Source organism: Camelus bactrianus, chromosome X, assembly GCF_048773025.1.
Source record: "Camelus bactrianus isolate YW-2024 breed Bactrian camel chromosome X, ASM4877302v1, whole genome shotgun sequence".
In the NCBI taxonomy this organism is placed as follows: domain Eukaryota; kingdom Metazoa; phylum Chordata; class Mammalia; order Artiodactyla; family Camelidae; genus Camelus; species Camelus bactrianus.
This window is the reverse complement of record NC_133575.1, coordinates 41,625,069-41,642,775: the sequence shown is the minus strand read 5'-3', so window position 1 is coordinate 41,642,775 and position 17,707 is coordinate 41,625,069. Positions and strand designations below refer to the sequence as shown.

The 17,707-nt window shown below is 54.2% G+C and overlaps 1 protein-coding gene across 6 annotated transcripts; it reads right to left on the bottom strand.

Moving 5' to 3' along the window:
- Positions 1-1,390: 1,390 nt before the first annotated feature.
- On the bottom strand, positions 1,391-16,890 carry ZMYM3 (zinc finger MYM-type containing 3). Of its 6 annotated transcripts, none has more exons than XM_010973608.3 (25): positions 16,817-16,890; positions 14,332-15,014; positions 13,342-13,385; positions 12,952-13,024; positions 12,247-12,541; positions 11,833-12,010; positions 11,260-11,478; positions 10,814-10,964; positions 10,465-10,580; positions 10,209-10,295; positions 9,929-10,079; positions 9,520-9,692; positions 9,152-9,317; positions 8,385-8,482; positions 8,140-8,302; positions 7,747-7,862; positions 7,432-7,606; positions 7,102-7,248; positions 6,365-6,468; positions 5,851-6,019; positions 5,402-5,553; positions 4,679-4,793; positions 3,907-4,161; positions 2,987-3,104; positions 1,391-2,866 (listed from the first exon to the last, which is right to left on the bottom strand). In XM_010973608.3, the coding sequence occupies exons 2-25, from the start codon at positions 14,993-14,995 to the stop codon at positions 2,674-2,676; spliced, it is 4,122 nt and encodes a 1,373-aa protein (XP_010971910.2). In that variant the 5' UTR covers positions 14,996-15,014; positions 16,817-16,890; the 3' UTR covers positions 1,391-2,673. The 6 variants fall into 6 exon arrangements, with proteins under 6 accessions (XP_010971910.2, XP_010971911.2, XP_074214925.1 ...); XM_010973609.3 differs by lacking the exon at positions 16,817-16,890 and adding an exon at positions 16,399-16,444; XM_074358824.1 differs by lacking the exon at positions 16,817-16,890 and adding an exon at positions 15,769-16,222 and having other exon boundaries at positions 12,952-13,018.
- Between the last annotated feature and the right edge of the window lie 817 nt (positions 16,891-17,707).

Here is a 17,707-nt window from a genome sequence, read left to right as displayed (position 1 = left end):
AGAGATTGTCATTCTAAGTGAAGTAAGCCAGAAAGAGAAAGAAAAATATCATACGATATCACTCATATGTGGAATCTAAAAAAAACAACAAAAGGACACTATGAACTCACCTACAAAACAGGAACAGAATCACAGACATAGTAAACAATCTTATGGTTACCAGGGGAAATGGGATGAGAAGGGATAATTTGGGAGTTTGAGATTTACAAATGTCAGCCACTATATATAAAAATAGATTTTAAAAAAGTTTTTTCTGTATAGCACAGGGAACTATGCTCAATATCTTGTAGTAACCTTTAATGAAAAAGAATACGAAAATGAATATATGTATGTTTATACAAAAAAAATAAAGAAAGCTGGAGAAGGAAAAAAAAACCCTCAAGTTTGGTGTTCTTTCTGCTACGCCATGTTACATAGACCATGACACAGATGGTTCAATGGAGTCTCAAACCCAACGTGATCAAAACCTCAAACTTGTTACCAACCTCCTCTGACCCCTACTCCCTAGCAAAAAAACAAAACAAAAACAAAAAACCCAAAACAAAATAACAACAAAACTTTGTCCCTACATTTCCCAACTTGGTTAAAGGTGTCCCACTTTCCCAATCATCAAGTCTAGAAACTGGGCTTTCATGCTGTTCTCTCTTCTCCATAGCCTAAGGACTTGACCTTCAAAATGTCTGAAACTCATTTTGAATTCTTCTTCCTTCTCTAAGCCCACAACCCCAATCGAGGCCTCCAGAATCTCTTAGCCACACTCCTTTCACTGAACTCCTGGCCTTGAGACCTGCCCCACCCCCAAGCCTTCATTTCATTCTAGAGAATCTCCTCCCTAAAGCAACAGATCTGATCCTGTCATTCCCTGGTTGGAAAATCACAGCCTTTGATTGTGCCGGTCCCCCAACCCCTCCCACTTATTCTTTGAGGCCCAGGTCAAATGCCACCTCCCTCAGTGAACTTGCATTGGATAAACTTGAAATGAGCTCCTTATTCTCTGTTCTCCCACAGCACGAGGTTATTTATTTCATTCTGCCTGTCTTGCAACTGACTGGTCTGTCTCCCCTCTAGCCTGGGAACCTGCTGGGGATAGGATCCTGGTCTAATTAATCTTCGTCTTCTCTCAAACATGTCATATAGGTCCTTAAACACAGTAGGTCCTTCACAGACAGCTGTTGAATAAATGTTTTCCCTTAAGTGTTTGGAAACTGGTTATAACAAGGACCCTATTCCCAGTGGATTCATTCAGTGAGGTGGGCAGAAATGATTGGCAAACTGAGGTGGGACACCTCACTTCTTTACACCCTGAGAGATGTGAAGTTGTCTGGCACTGCTCTTCTATCTCCCTCACCCCTCCAAACACTGCTCTCCCTCCCCCAGAGAAGGCAAAAGACAATTTTAACTCTTTATTTGAAACAAACAATTCCAGAGACAGAAGGTTAGTCGTGACAACAGCTTCTCACTACAACACAAGGGCGGGCATGGCTCACTGAAGGGACAGGCCAGGCGCCTCAGAACAATATATACAATTTAAACAGTGGCTAAACTGGTGACAGTTATAAAAACACAAAAAGGAGGCTGGGGAACAGCAAAGCCAACAGGGAAAGAACTGGGTACCCCCTTTGCCAGATGCTAAGAGTTTTCTGGAACTACAGAGGCAAGATGGGGCAGGGAGAAGATGGAGGCAGTGGGAGCAGGACCCATGCCCACAGCTCCTCACCTATCCTTTGACCACAGATTCCCATCCTGCATGACCCAGGGCCCCCCACAGGCTTGGCCTGGCTCTTATGATGGGGGAAGAACAAGAGTGGGGAACCCAGCCCCAACCCGAGTCAGAAGGTAGTTTTTGCCTTGGGAACTCCGTCCACTGAACTAAAGGGAGGCAGTTACAGAAGGGGGCTAAGCATGTTGACACCATGGCTCATGCCAACCTAAGATGGCAGAGAGAGACAAACACAAAAACCAAGGGGACAGGAGTCTGCTCCCCGTACTTAGAGTCATTCTCTGCCTTTGAGGAAAAGAAAGCATTTGGAAGATATTTTCATTGCAGCACCGAGGGCTGGTGCTTGCGGGGCAGGGGGAACAAGGTGGCGAGGGGGTTCCAACAACCAGTTATCTCTTGGGAGGGGAAGAGTGTCTAAGCTCTGTATTTTAGGTAAATGGTCCCCTCATTACTTTCATAGTTTCTTTTGAATCTTTCATCCCAGACCCTTCAGAGTGGTACCAGGGAAGAGTAGAGAAGGGAGTGGGCAAGGGGCAGAGAAGGCAGCTGGGTTCTTCCCTTGGCCAAACCTAGGAACAAGGGCCTTTACCTATGTGAGACAGGTCAGAAAACCCAAAGCCAATAGGATCACCAGAGCTATTAACACTCCACCCAGAGTCTGGCCCCAGGAGAGGGGATTGACTCTGCAACATGAAGAAAATGGCCTAGCTGGTTTTTGCCCATCACTGGGAGACCAGTCCCTGAGTCCAAAGGACTGGGGCCCCGTGGTTGTCAAGTGGTTTGGGAAAAGGTAAAAGCCGGGGATTCCTAGGGAAGGCAGGGAATGGATGAGTAGAAAAGGGCAGTCAGGGCCCTTCAGGATGAGGAGCATTGGTTCCAGGGCCAGGTGCCCTGTGGGACGCGGCCACGGGACAGACATTGGTGTGAAAGATGGATACGGACAGCACATGGGCTCAGTCCAGATCTTCCTCCCCGGGACGAGCCAGCTCCTCATAAATCTCACGCACAGCCAGGATGCGATTGAGCATGCTCTCCAACATGCTGCGGTCCATGGGGATCACAGAATACCAGAGAGGGGACTCGGCGATGCAGGACCGCTCAGGTTGCAGGTAGAACACATCATTGCGAGTCCGGAGGCTTTCGGGACTGCAATGGTGGTGGAGGTCGGGGGTGGGCAGAAGGTGGAAGGACAGATATCAGTACCTGGGCAAAGTAGAGCCTGTGGGTCCCCATGCAAACGGCATTCCTGCAAGCCTGCCAACTCACCATTTTGAGAGATAGAATTCATAGAACTTGACAGGGCAGCGGAGGGGATTCATGCGGTTCTCGCGCTGCTCTAAGATGGGGGCTTCATCTTCTCTCTTCCGTTTCCCAGGACCTGTGTCTGTAGCGGAGGCAAGTGACCCAGACTCATTAAAAGTGCAGTCTCGTCGAGACTCCTCCAAGAGCACAATGCAGGGCATGAGGGTGGGGGTAAGGCCTCGGGACACAAAATGCAGTCCCCATGAAGAAACAGGTAGAAGAAGAGTCAGTCAGTCTGTCCGCACCAACCAAACATTCCGTAGGGTGTTGCTCTGCAGTGTACCCTGGTTCTCAAGGCTAGGTTCTCTCTAGCATCTTCCCCATGTTGATTTCCTGAAGAGGTGGTCTCAGAAGTTACATGTTCAAATTGACAAAATGGACCCTACTGCAAGATTGGGCTCACCTTCAGGGATAAATAGCAATGGCCCCAGCCCCCAGCACGTTAGTCCTGGTGGAGGCTCAGGTCTGGAAGGGACCTTGGGAACTGATTCCAGGGCCAGAATGGAAACCAAGGTGCTGTTGCAGTTACATCCACCAGTAAAGAGCCATAGAAAGCCTGTCATTCACTCCTTTCAACTCTCCCCCACAGCCAACCACACCCAACAGCTTTCCACCTGTCCACCACTCCCCAGAAAAGCAGGCGAGCAAGGAAATTGTTCTGAAATGAGGAAGAGCAGGAAATGGGCAGCTGAGTGATCTCCTGTTGATGCAATAGCCAGTATCCATCAGATTGAAGGACTGGCTGTTTTGATCTTTTCTATAAACTCAGGAACGGAACGATAGGGAAGCTAGTGGCAATGGAGAGGGCCAAACTGGTGGCATGGTGGGGCATGGAAGGGGAAAGTAGAGAAGTAGAGAAAGCCACAGAGGGGGCAGCCTCGTACCTCGCCCTTTCCGCTGGCGGACTGGTGCATAATAGCGGATGCTCACCACCTTGGTGGTGCCCCGAGGGGTGGTACACTTGCGGGACTGCCGCACCACATTGGTGAAGGAGAGCTGCATGTGTTCCTCAGCTGTCTGCAGTCCAAAAAACTTAGTGTTGAAGAACATGAGGGTGTTGAGAAGAACGAAGGGTGAGTAGACGCCCAGCTGCTTACACTCCCAAAGGTGTTCTTCCTCCACTCGGGAGAACACCGTATCTGCAACGGGCAAAGAGGAGAGGCTGGTCAGGAGGGATAGACCACCCAAACCCGACCACTTCTGCTCCCAGATGCCCTGTTCACAAGCACTGAGCACACCAGACTCATTTGTAAGGGACCACTGTGTGTGAAACCCCGAAACCCCACTACACTGCACAGGAGGACAGATGTTTCTCTACAGTTTCCACCTGCATTTGGAGCTTCGCTCACCATCCTCAAGTTTACCAGCAGGTTGATGGAGACCTTGAGGAGTCCCACAGCTTTTTCTTTTCTTTCTTCACTTACCACTCAAACCCTGGTCACTTTTTGGGGGCCCAGAGATAGCTCTTCAGATCTAACTCTTTATCCCCTCCCCAAGTTCAAGTACAAGGGCTCAGCTGCTAGAGCTCTAAACCCTGAGGCACCCAACTACACTCTTTTGCCCTCAGACCCTTTGTGAAGAGTGGCAGCCCAGATGTCCTGGGACTTGGAGGAAAGGAGGGAAGGGTGTAGGGGTCGCTAAGTCCCAGTCCCTTACTGTTGGGGAGGAGTGTGGGTTGCCAGGTACTCAGAGACTTGTTGAGTTCTTGAACGAAAGTCAGGTAGTAAAGGTCCGTGAAAATGTTCACCATTCGGTTATTTTCCAACAAGTACTGGAAAAAGAAAAACAGACATACATAGAGCTAGACTCCAGGCCCCAGACGAAAGACCAAGAGGCCGAAGGCCCCAGGCACAGTGACCTTGACAATTAGGAGACAATGGGAAACAGTTGCTTGATTGAGTGAGCCAGAGTGCTTTCCCCCAGGGATACCTACAGCTCCGTGGTACCGAGGCCTTGCTGGAAGAGGAGGGAGTTTGGAGGAGATGGGTCACAGCTGCTTCTTCACAAGCCCAGACTCTCTTGTCAGCTAATGCATGACTAACCTCTCCTAGTGGGAACTAAACCTTACCACCATTCAGGGAACCAAGCTCTGCCCATCCCTCCCCTCCTAGAGTGGGTTTGAGGGTGACAAAGGGGACTCGGAGAGCAATGAAGACAGCTCCTTGGCCAACAGCCCTGGAATGCAGCCTTTGATTTTAGAAGCGTATTGCCCATATCTTGTCCTGTCTGGAGCTGGAGCTGAAAGGCAAGCTGCCTGTTCAGGGTAGGAACAGGGTAGGAACCTCAAGCTGAGGAATAGGGAGTGGGATGGAATTATTTCTGAGGGGACCCTGTGTGCTGTGTTGAGTGATGGCCAGTGAGGCAGGGGGCGAGGGGTACCTGTTGGATGCCAAGACACAGATAGTAGATACTGTCAGGTTCGTATCGTTCACCGTTGGGTCGAGTGATTTCTCTCACAAACTGGGCCAGACCGTAGTTGAGCTCAGCAGCTGAACAGGCCAGAATATCCTCTTTGATACGCATAGGTTTGGCTGCAGTGATATACAGTTGAGGTGGATGGGATTAAGACAAGTCCACATGGAGAATTTCATTTAGCTCCACCATTAATCCCTTCATCCCTTAGTCACATCCAGCTCCAGAACAAACCCACTGATTACAAAGAGTCTTCAGCCTGGAAACCTAGACAGCATCTCCCCTGATTCTGCAAGTTCTCCCCATCTTCACAGGTTACCCTTAACTGATCACAGCCTGATCACTCATAGACATCTTGAGCTGAATCACAGCTCTGCCCCTTCTCCCCTTCCCCTCCACCTCCCCTGGGTACTTACGGCCAAAGCGCAGCTCATCACCCTTGCTGGTTTCTCCATTGGCATATTTTGACTGCACCCAGCACTTCCAAGCATTGACACCGTAGGAATAGTTGAGTCCAGTACAGCTAGGCTGGCTGCTCATGGAGTCCCGGGAACAGCTCTCTGAAAGCACGAGCCGCTTTTGACCCTAGAGGGGAAGAGAAAGGAGCAGGTGGGTGAGAGAAAGGTAGCAGGGGTAAGGCCAGGGGCACCATGGAAGCTAGTCAGCTCAGTGTCCGCCATCAGGGGACAGGGACTGATGGAAGAACATAGCCAGCTTCCAGAGCATAGAGCCCCAGCAACAGCTCTGATGACCTCTGATGAACTGGTGAGAGAACAGAGTTTGGCTGCATCTTAGCACTCACGGTGGTGGAGAAAGGAGGCTCAAGAAGGCCAAATTCAGGCTGCCTACTTGGCTACAAAAGCCACCCACCCCCACCCGCCCTTTGAGCCTCCATCCCTCTTCCGTGGATACAGCAGCCCCAGCCCTCACCTTCCTCATAGTTCGGGGAAGGTCTTGTTCAGTAGACACGTCCTCTGGCCCGACCAGGCCACAGTCAAAGAGGAAGTCTACACTGGGGTTAATGTCCAAAGGATCTGTTAGAGGGGAAATGAAGAAGACATCAATTTCTGAAGCCCTCAACACTGTGGTCCTCCCACCCAACCCCTGCTACTTGCCCAGGAGACTCGAGAGGAGCCTCCCAGACAGCTTCATCCTACTCACTAGGAGTCGGCAGAGCTATACACTGGGAATGTGCTCAGAGGCACAGGCACACAACTGACAACAATGGGGATATTCCTGACACTGCTGAGCTGCACGCTTAGACATGGTTAAGACGGTCCATCTTATTTTATGTGTTTTGCCACGATTAAAAAAAGCAAGACTCATAAACAATAAGTTTATACTTATAGCACAGGGATCTATATTCAATATCTTGTAGTAACCTATGGTGAAAAAGAATATGAAAACAAATATATGTATGTTCCTATATGATTGAAGCATTGTGCTGTACACCAGAAATTGACACAATATTGTAAACTGACTATACTTCAATAAAAAAGGTAAATAAATAAAAACCAAGACTCAAGTGTAGAAGAGTACACCTGTCCCGGTATTTCTGGCACTGCTTTCTGGGAGAGTCTTCTGTTCAGGGTCACGCTTGGGGTCACAAGCAATACTCCTTTCCTGATGGTACTGTACTCAGTGGGCACACTGTGCATCCTACTCACTCTTGGGGAAGTCGGCCTCCAAGTCTTGCCCAGGCTCATCTAACACGTTGGCCATCTTGACAGCCATGGCCAGGACATCATCCCGAGCTGGCCCGAACAGGTCACAGTCTTCCAGAAGTCCCTCTGCACTCTGGTTGCTCACCAGATCTGGGAGGCAGAGAGGCTGGCTTAGTCCCTGCAGCTCTTGCCTGGTGCCTTCACAGGCTTTCAGGGGCTGATCCCAACTATTCCCCGCTTCCGCCAGGCTCAGAGATCACCACTCTCCAGCCCCTTAAGCAGAGGCAGGCTGGGAGCACCCCGCCTCCCTCATCACCACCTTCCATGGCATACCACAAAGGTCAGACGAGGCCTTGTCTAACTCCTCAGCCTCTGCGATCATTTCTGCCATAGCCAGGATGTCAGCCTCCAAGGGGTTGGAAGGGATCTTCACCTTCAGCTCCTCAATAGTCTCCACAATCTTGTCTGTGCTCTCCAAGGTAGTGGGCAGGAACATGGGCACAGGTACCTGGAAGAACAAATCCCAACTAAGCGCCAAGAACCACACCAGTGGATGAGAGGGATGGCTGGTGGGAGGGAGGTGGAGGGGCGGGCCCCCAGCCTAGGAGGGTAACAGAGGGCCCCTCCAGGAAGGGCGGGGAAACTTACGGGGATAGGCATGGAGAAAGGCACCGGGACTTTCTGGCAGTACAGATGCATAGGCACTGGCACAAAGATGGGCACTGGGATGGGCAACACGATCACCTGCGGCTTCCACTCTTCTGCTAACAAGAAAGGGGTCTTCTCAGAGCCTCTGCTGAACGGGTCACATCCGACCCAGGACCTGATGCTTGTCTGTCACCCCCAAAAGTGCTAACACATGCTCAGTGTCCCAAAACTGCCCTTGAACCAGATGTTGAGAGATAACTCTGGGATTCTAGAACAACAATATGTGGGACACTTCAGCCACCTCAAGAAACCTCCTCGTCCAGCTCCCAGGCACAGAGCTGTAGGACTAAGACTAGGGAATACAGCCCGGTGCATCCAGGTACCCCCACTCACCTGTCTGACTCCCTTTGGACTTCATCTCCACCTTGCAGGAGACCCCCCGATTCTGCATCAGTGGCTTACACATGGCAGCTTTGTTTTTGCGGGGTGTTGCTGGGGGCGGTGGGGGTGGAGGAGGGGTGGGAGTAGCAGGGGCTGAGCGGGTCTTCACAGGGATCTGCAGAGACAAAGGAACATGAGTGCCACCAACGAGGGCACCCTCCTCCAAGCCCATCCTCCCCGCTAGCTTTTGCCCTGACCTTGCCCAGATTCCCATTTTCCTCTGCAGTCTTCACGGTGTTGCTGTTCTCCACTTTGGTTTGAGAGGGTGTCTGGGGCTTCGCCTCAGAAGATTGACCTGTAGATCAAAACAAACGAATGCTCTCACCTGCTCATCTGAGGAATCAGCTCTGCTTTCCCGACCCCAGTTCCAGGAGATCCTCATTAAGAGGAACACCAAATATAAATAGAGTTCTAGAATTTTTCCCTCCACACCACCCAGGTCTAGTCTTCTCTAGGTCCCAGCACCAGTGGCCAACAAGACTCTTTGTTTCCTAGCTGCCAAGAAGGATGAAGATTAGTGTTGTTTCCCCAATGATCCATAATTTGAAATCTTCCACTGAGATGGCCCTCAGGAGTTTGGTAACCCTGGAGTGCGGAGGGGCCAGGGTAACGTTCTGGAAATGACACCAATCTTCACTCTCACTAAAGGTAGAGCTTCTGCTGACACTTCCTTCTCTCTGAAAACGAAACCACAGCCCTATATGCTCCACCCTCCCTGGGGTAGGTACTCATTCCCTAAAATATACCCCTTACAGCAAATCAATAGGCTCTAACTCTAAAAATCCTTAAAGGAGACTCCTCTAGTACGTGCACAGTCCAGAAGCTAAAAGAGGACACGGTACCAGGAGTTCTGGCCAGGGATGAGGGGAAAGCAGGAGAGGAAGAAAGCAGGAGAGGGGCTGGGCCCAGGATTAGAAGTGTCGAGGCCAGTCCTAACAAAGGGTGCCCCCTGCCCAGGACTCACTGTTCAGGAGGCTCTCAGGCCCACTCTGGGTATCCAGGTTGGGTTGGTTCTGCTGGCTATAGAAGCGCAGCAGACACTGTTGGTTGCAGAAATGACGGATCTGCCCGCGCCAGTGGATGGTCTCCAGCAGCTTCCCCTGGCGCTTACAGGCATGGCACCGGGCAGCCTGAGGGTGTCGACAAGATGGTCAGACCTGCCTCCCTCAAATGTGCTGAGCCCTTTGCCCTGGGATGGGACGTGCTACTCCCCTCAGAGGCTGGGCCACCTGGAGCCCCCTCCCTGGAGATCGGTCCACACCCTGATTGCGGCACAACAGCCCTCGCTCCCTGCTGCCCTCTCCCTCCTCTCTAATGCACTGCCCCCCTTACCTTGCAGTACCACAGCAGGTACTTGCTCTTACAGTCCTCGCTGCAGAAGTCCCAGGTGCTGCCGTCCAGCTGCTCAGTGACTCCGCGCTGGCACGTCTGGGAGCAGTAAGTACAAGTGATGCAGCACAGTCCCAGCTTCTTAGTGAAGTCCTGTTTGTACAGCAGCACGCAGCCTGGGAAGAGGGTGAGCGGGAAGAGTCCAGAGACACAGAGATCTCCAGGGCTGCGAGACCCAACCTTTTCAAGACAGTACACCGGAAACCTCTAACAGCCTCTCATGCCCAAAGCCTTAGGATGGACAGGGTAGAGCATCCCGAGTAGAAGGCCCTTGCCCCACGGACCACATTCCAAGCCCTCCTCCTTAATCCACCATTCTCCCCAGCCCTCTGCCCCTTCCCCATCTCCTTACCTTCGCTGCAGAAGCTTTTCTCCACCCCACTGAATCGGAGTTTCTCATGGAGGAGTTTCTCCTGCCGGCAATGCTCACACTGGGACACCACACCCCGCAGGCGCTTGAAGTCCTCACAGCAATCACGGCAGCAGAACTGGAACACCTGGTCCTGGGATGGGGGCACAGGGCGGGGAGGACAGGGCTGTGACATCTGGACCTGACAAGAGCCAAGTGGAAGGGCCCCTTCAGACCAAAGTCTGGTCGCGTGGCAAGATGTGGGTGGGGGTGGGGATCTTACCTGCCAGTCCAAGACCTCAGGCTTGCCACTGAAGAGGCTGTGGCAGTAGTGACAGCTCAGGTGAATGCCCCCCTCGGGGCTTGTGCGCTGGAGGGAAGGAAGACAAGTAAGGGAAGGGGCGAGATGTGCGTGGTGGGCAGGGTGGGGGGAGGGGAAGTCAGGCTCATTCTTTGCTCTGCCCAGGCCTATCTACCCCAGTTCTCATACCCTCTCTATGCCGCCACACCCTTTATCCCTGGTCCAGGGTCTGGAGTACCTGGAACTTGGTCCAGCAGCTGGGGCTGCAGAATTGGTAGACTGTGCGATCAACCTTGTTGTAGTAACAGGGGTCAGAGAGGCTGCGGCGGCAGAAGCTGCAGGGTCGGGGAGGGCCTGGGGCATAGAGAGAAAAGGAGAGAGCGGAAGAGAGAGAGAGAAAGAGAGAGAGACAGAGAGACAGAGAGAGCACACAGAAAGTGTAAGGCAGTGCAGAGACGGAACAGGAAATCCACGGGAAGATGTGGTTGGGGCCGAAGTCGGGCAGCAGGGGTTACTTTAGAAGAAGGGAGTACGGGAGGTAGGAGGAAGGCCAGCAGGGGTCTCAGAGAAGAGGGCTTTGCACCTACCAGTGAGCCCTGCCTGCTTCACTTTGTAAGAGGTGGTACAGCACAGGGAACAGAACAAGCTGGTCTTGCCATTACGGTCCACATGGGATAGCATCTCAAAGTTCTTACACAGGGTCTTGCACCAGACACATGGGTACACCCGTGTGTTTTTCTGTGAGGATGGGGAAGGAGAGGCTGAGGCTGGATTTGTCCCTTCACTTTTATTTTTTAAATTTTTAAAACATGAAATATTTCAGGCATACAAAAAAAAAGTATAGATGATGATATAACAAAGACCTGTGTATATCCACCAGCCAGCTTCAAAAATAAAACATAACAGATACAATGGAAACCCCCTTTATTTGTTTTATTTATCCCAGCCCTCGACCCATCAGGCACCTTTATTTATCACCCAAGAACCGCACCCCCTTCCACAGCCCTCTAATGCACTACTCCCTCGGCCCCACCTTCTTGTACGCCCCCAAGCAGGTTGTGTTGCAGAACCGCTTTTGTTGGCCCTCGTGGAAGAGGAGCTCGGGGCCAGGGCTCCCGGTCTTGGTGTAGATGTAAGCGCCGCACTGGTCACAACAGTTGGTTTTCAGTCCCTTGTTGGCCCGGAATTTGGAGAAGCAAGAATCGCTGCAGAGCCGGTGCACCACGCTGCCATTGCTGACCTCGTGCAGGACCTGCCACACACACACACACGCACACACCCTGAGCTAGGGCCTGGCCACCACCACCCACCCAGTGCGAGGACAGCCCACCCCACCTCACCCTAGACCTTCACAGCAGGCGGTGGGCCCAGGGACCCCCCAACCTGCACATCGGGCTGCCGACTTGATGGTGAGGTCCTGGGAGGCAAGGAAGGCCAGCTGCACACATCCTGGAGAAGCTCTATCCTTGGATCCGCTCCCTCACGATAGCTGCCTCCCCTCCCCACTCCCCTCTTCCACAGGGCCTGGCCCCTGCAGCCCCAGGATTGCAGGGGCCGCTCAGGGCTGGCCAGGCTCTGTAAAGCAGCCCCCATTGAGCTTCCTCACCTCTCCCGTCTTCTGGCATATACTGCAGCGGGTTGCATCAGCGGGATCCCCAGACTGGGGGAGTGGGCGCTGCTGCTGGGCCTCATACAGGGAGAGACAGACAGACGTGCAGAACTCGTGGAAGGAGCCTCCTGAGCCAGTCTGTGCCACCACCGAGTCCTTGGTGTTCCAGATCTCCCTGGAAGGGGGCACAGGTTGGTGCATTCACTCGTTCCCACCCCTCACTTCATCAGCCTCCACCCCTCCTCTAGGATCAACGACTCCAGAACCAAAGTACTCTTGGACCCCCTCCTTAAACTGGCCCCCTCTCCCAGTTCCACTCTGCTAGGCTCTGGCCAACAGAGTCTCCATCTCAGCCATCATTCCCAGCCTGATCCCTGCCCTCCCCACACCCTTGAACGAATCCTCACGTACTTCTTGCAGAAGGTACAAGTCTTTTTGCCGGAGGGCTTCTTGGAGAAAGTGGTGAGGCAGGATGAGGAGCAGAAGAGCTGCGGCAGCCCCTTGCGCTGGTAGGCCGTCTGGCCCTTCTGCAGCGGTGTCCGGCAATGGGCACACGTCATCTTGGTGCCAACCGAGGAACGCCCAGCCCTCTGTGCCACACTCGAGCGTAGGGACATGCGAGGAGAGCGCCGGGGCCGAAATGGCACAAAGTCCTCATCATTGGGGTCATCTACCATGGCATCCGAATCCTCATCTGACACTGGAACTGAGGGAGTGGGGGGGAGGCAGGGAGAAAGGCTGAGGGACCGGGCCTCTGGTCATCACCTGACCAACAGGTAGATCAGCTGATCCTGGGATCCCAATCCCTGTGGTTCCTGGCTTTACACCTCGCCCCCCCATTACATTGGTATCTCCAGCCACCAGTGTCACTCTCCCTTCGTTACTCTGTAACCTCCCAGGGAGGGGCAGGGTGGGACCCAAGTGAGAAGATTTGGGGGACAGGGATGGCAGAACTGAAACAGGAAACTCCATTCTCACTGCTTGTTTTCAATTTCCCCCACTGCCCGGGATTCCCATGCCAACCCACAGCAGAGATAGGCATTTCACAATTCAGGAGGCAGGAGACCTGTGGCCCGCCACATCCCACACCGTCACACATCCTCAGGTCCTACTCACTGCTCTCAGTGGAATCCACAACCTCGGGTTTGGGAGGCTCTACTCTTCTAACGCGCTCGCTTCTCTTCTGCACCTTGGAAACACGGGGAGGGAGGAAAGCTGACACCAGGGGCAGGCTAAAAGGCCAGCTGCACTACTACAGGGTTTGAGGGGGGTACAGAGATGGGAGGGGGAGGGGAGGGACCCCTGGCCCAGCCCTTAAGGAGGAGGGGAGAAAAGGAGGCTGGACTTTCTCCTTAAGAAGCAGTAGACACAAGCACTCCCTCCCTCCTCCTAACTCTCCTCACACACACCCTCCACAGAACAACATCTGCGAGGGAAAATGAAGGGTCTGTCCTTCCCAGAGCTATAGGGGGAACCAGACTCCTTCCAATCCCCTCCCCCCCTCACCCTCTCAGGCGGCTTCTCACTCGCCTTCCCAGTCAGGCCATCTCCTGCAAAGGAAGCAGAAAGCAGCCTAAAGCTTGAGCCTGCCCTCACCACCCCCTCCCTGGCCCAACCCCCGCCTCCATTCCTAGGGAAGAACTTACTCAAAACTGAAAGGGAAAACTCAAGTGCCTGTGGCTTCTTGGGGCCCCTCTCAGGGTTACCTCGAGCTCTGCACTAAGTAGGGGGGGTGCAGCTATTCTCCGTGAAAAAAAATCCTACCTTCCCACCAGCTCTCTGTCCCAATCGCTGGGAGGTAAGGGAACACAGGTAACACACCTTTCATCAAGAATTTAGTTTACCAACAGAAACAAATGCAACCACCCAAAGGTAGCAAGGGGAAAAGGAAGTATTAGCGTATGGGTAGGTTCCCCTGGACTCAGGTGGTTATATAAGCCCTAAGACCCTGATCACAGCCTGGGAGAGACACACCACTAGGCAGAACTGGGGAGAAACCAGAGCCTCTCAGGTCTAGGCTGGCCCTCCTCTATCGGAGACACAATCCTAGGCCCTGCATGTTTACCATTCCTCTGAAATCACTATGCACTTGATGGCTCCAGAACCTACTTATCATCCATTGAACCCAGAAACCCCACTCTCATCTAGAACGAAACAGCTGGAAAGATCTTAGAACCAAGAAGCCTGGTGTCCTCCCCAAATCCTGAAGGAAGGACCCTGGTACCAAAAGCCCACTGGGGCAAGAAGGGAACCTCTCCCGCCAAATCCACTCTTCCCAACCCACCCCAGTCCTCCCCCATAGCCACTGAGCTCCCCCCACCCTCCTTTCCTTAATCTTCTTCACCCCCCCACTTCTCCTTTCCAAACCCCCAGCTCCTCCATACACGACACTACTCTTATCTCTCCACTCCCCCACTTCTTCCCCAAACACACAGCCACCCTCCTTACCCCTACCCTCTCCCCAGCCTTGACTTTCCAGCTGATTAGGCAACCTACCTGGCAAGGAAGGGTGTGCAGGGGGGCTGGGGCCCCCAGGTTTGGTCTGAGAACTGTTGATTCCATCCCCCAGAGTTTCCCCCACCGAAGGGCTGGGGGGGCCATTTGGGCTCTGTGGCTGCCCTTGGGGAAGCTCCTCCTCCTGCCCAGGGGAGCCCCTTCTCCCTGTAGCTATGGAGGTGGTCTCCTCCTCTTCAATATGTGGGGACTGCAGGGTTATTGGAGAATCTGGAGCCAAAGGCTCTAGTAGGCCCTCCGGTGAAGAGGGATTTGCCCCAGCCCCTGGGTCAGGTGGCACCACCTCAGGGGTCTGGCCCCCTGGTCCAGGCTCTAGGGTCTGATCTGCATCCCATGCAAGGGCCCCCTCGGGACCATGGTCCACCTCTGGGGGAGAGGGGGCTTTATAGAGCAGCCCCCCCAGCCCCAGCAGCTCAGTGGCTCCATCCAGGACTCCAGGGTCTTTTTCCAGGCCAGCAGGGGTATCAAGCAGGTCCAGGGCTCCTGAGGATGGAGAAGGGCCAGGGGGGGCCCATCCTCTAGTTGGGGCAGTCTGGGATTCCAGTAGATCCTCTCCAAATTCCATGTCTACTGGAAGGTCTCCAGCCAGGGGCTTCTCTGGCAGGGTCAATGGGTCAAACGGACTGGGGAAATCACTGGGGTCCATGAGGATGACTGGGTATGTGCTGTAGATGAGGGGTAGAAGAGGGGGCAGAAGAGGTGGTCTTTGCCAGAATTCCTTCTCATACAGGTTCTGGGACACACCCCATCATCCACTTGGATTTCTCCTGAATCGCCCCCACCACAACCGACAAGCATTTCCACAGGCTCTAGTCCAAATGACCACTCCCCCCCCCACATACAGCGCCCCCTGTGGGGAGAGGCGTTCCCCGCCCTGGCCCTGTGCCCACACTCGCCAGGCAGTCCATCGTTCCACCCGCCCGCCTACCCCCCACCACCCCATTGCAACTCCCAATTCCCCTCCCCCCCTCCCCTTTAGCCCCCCCAACTCGAGCTGACCGCCCCCTTGGAGTCTCCTAGGGCCGCTGCCACCGGGAGCCTTTCCCGCCCCCGCGATCTCAGTTTCTCTCCCCTTCCCTCTCTTCTAGAGCCCCCCAGCTCCCCGGTCTTTACCCACCCTGTCTGGCCCCACCCCCCCTCCCCGCGTAGCATGGTCCTCCCTCAGCCCTTCCCTCGCCCCCACAAACTGCCCTTCTTAACCCCTCCCCCCCCAGTTACCTTTCAGGGTGGCCCACTTCCTCAGCCCCCGTCCCCCTTTCCTATTGCTCCCCCAGTCCTCCTTCTCCTGTTGCCCACCCCCCACCTTAGGCATTTACAGGAAGACATTTTGGAGCTACGATTTCTCCTTAGACCCCCCTCCCGGCTACTGCGAGATCCCGCCTGCAGGTTCGGTTCGGCTTGATAAGGCCCGACCCCTACCTGCGGCAGGGTTAGTGTAACGGCTACAAGCCTAGAACTGCAGACAGCGACGGCCCCGCGCTCCTTCTCCACCTCCCTCCCTAGCAGCCGGGACAGGGGTCGCGGCCCCTTTAAATGGCAGCGCCGCTCACAGCGCCCAGCGCTCTGCACCAGGCGGGCGGGCGGCGCCAGCAACCAACCCCATTGGCTGGCTCGAGGAGGGGGCTCGCGAGACAGCGCCGGCCCCCGGCGCGAGACTCCCAGCCCAGTGGACGCCTGGAAATTGCGGAGTGGAACACAAGCACTGGAGCTGGAGCTGGAGCCCCCGCCCGGGGCCCCGTTAGTTGAAGAGGAAAAGATAGCCTCTGGAGCTTGGAAGCCCGCCCCCGGGGAAGGCGGCACCCCCTTTCCACCAAAGGGCCGAGTACACTAACCCACAAAAAACAGATCTACGCACCTGCTTCCCTTACCTGGCTCAAGAGTCTGGCCCCCCCGTCACACCCGTGCCCGCCCTACCTCCTGGAGCCCACTCTACCCGTGATCCCCTCCTCTCATTCAAATGGTTCCCGGTCCCCTCCCCCTCCCCGTGTCTCTCTCCGCTTCCCACTCGTGTTCAACCCCCCGGCGTCCGCCCCCCTCCCCAGTCCCTACCTACGCCATGCAGCAGGCGCCTGCCAAGATTACCCTCCCCCCAACCCCACCTCTCCGGGGCCCGCCCCCTGGCCGACTGTTGAGGTAATGAGTGACAGCCGAGGGTGGGGGGAGGCAGGGACCCAGCCCTCACGTGCCCCTCCTCCCCTTGTCTGCAGCCTCGGGCCCCCCTAAGCATTCTGAGACTCATAGTTGTGGGGTGTCTTAAGCTTGGTCTCCAGCCCCCCAGGGTGGGTTCAATGGCTCTGGCTCAGTGACAACGCCTTTGCAGCAACCGTTACTGCCTGCTGACCCCCAAACTGGGTCCTGCAAAGACACTCCCCCACTCCTTAAACAGTCTTAGGGTAAGTTCTGGGATCTTCTCCCTGAGTCTTCCTGCAGGAGCCCCCAGCGTTCTCTCTTCAGTAGTTTTCCTCACCGAGGCCGACAGCTCTCCTTCCTCCTTTCTGTGTCTCTGTCTCTGTCTCTGTTTCCCTCCCTCCCTCTCTCTTTCTGTCCTTGTCCCTCTCTCCCTCTCCCCCCTCCCTCTCTGGCGCGCACTCTCTCTCCGGGTCTCTTTTTGTCTCCGTCTCTGTCTCTCAGCCTCTCTTAGGCACGAGCACGCACGCGCGCACACACACACTCCCCCTCCTGGATGGTCCTTAGCATGTGGGTGTGGCTGGGGTTGAAGCTAGAGAAGTGGGGTAGGGGGAGGGGGCATTAGCATTAGGCCTAGTGGCTTTCAAAAATGTGTGCCAGGATCCTTTCTCAGTTAGAGCACTTTACAGTCCCCCGCTCTCCACTTCCCTCCTCCAACCCCTAAGGGCTGGAGAGTATTTAGTATCTGAGATACTGGGAGAGGCTCAGGCTGAAAGGGAGTCCCGCCACATTTTTAGGAACACGTAGGTTTGGTGTCCAGTGCCTGCTCTGGCCTGCCTTTTTGCTTTGGGCCTTTCTTCCACACTAAGCCTCTCCTAGCCTTATAGTCCTCGGGAGTTTTATCCTCCCTCGTCTCATTCAGTTTCCCAGAAACCTTATCCTTCCTGGCTCCCCCCATGGCCTTGAGGGTATCTTTGCTCTCTCCTATGTACAGTGATAAAAGCAAGAGTTTTTCCCCTTCAGGTTTCCGCAACCCAGCTTCCCCTTTATTTTAACCAGTGTTCTGTGTACCCATCTCCCACTTTCTGCTTATTTCTATGCCCCTGTACCTACTTTTGCATTTTCAATTTGTTCCATAGCAGTTGGGCCACCTCGTTCCTTTGTATTGCCTGCCCTTCTCAACACATGCTTGGATCCTTGGCAGCTCTGGCGGTGGAGAATGCCTGGTTTC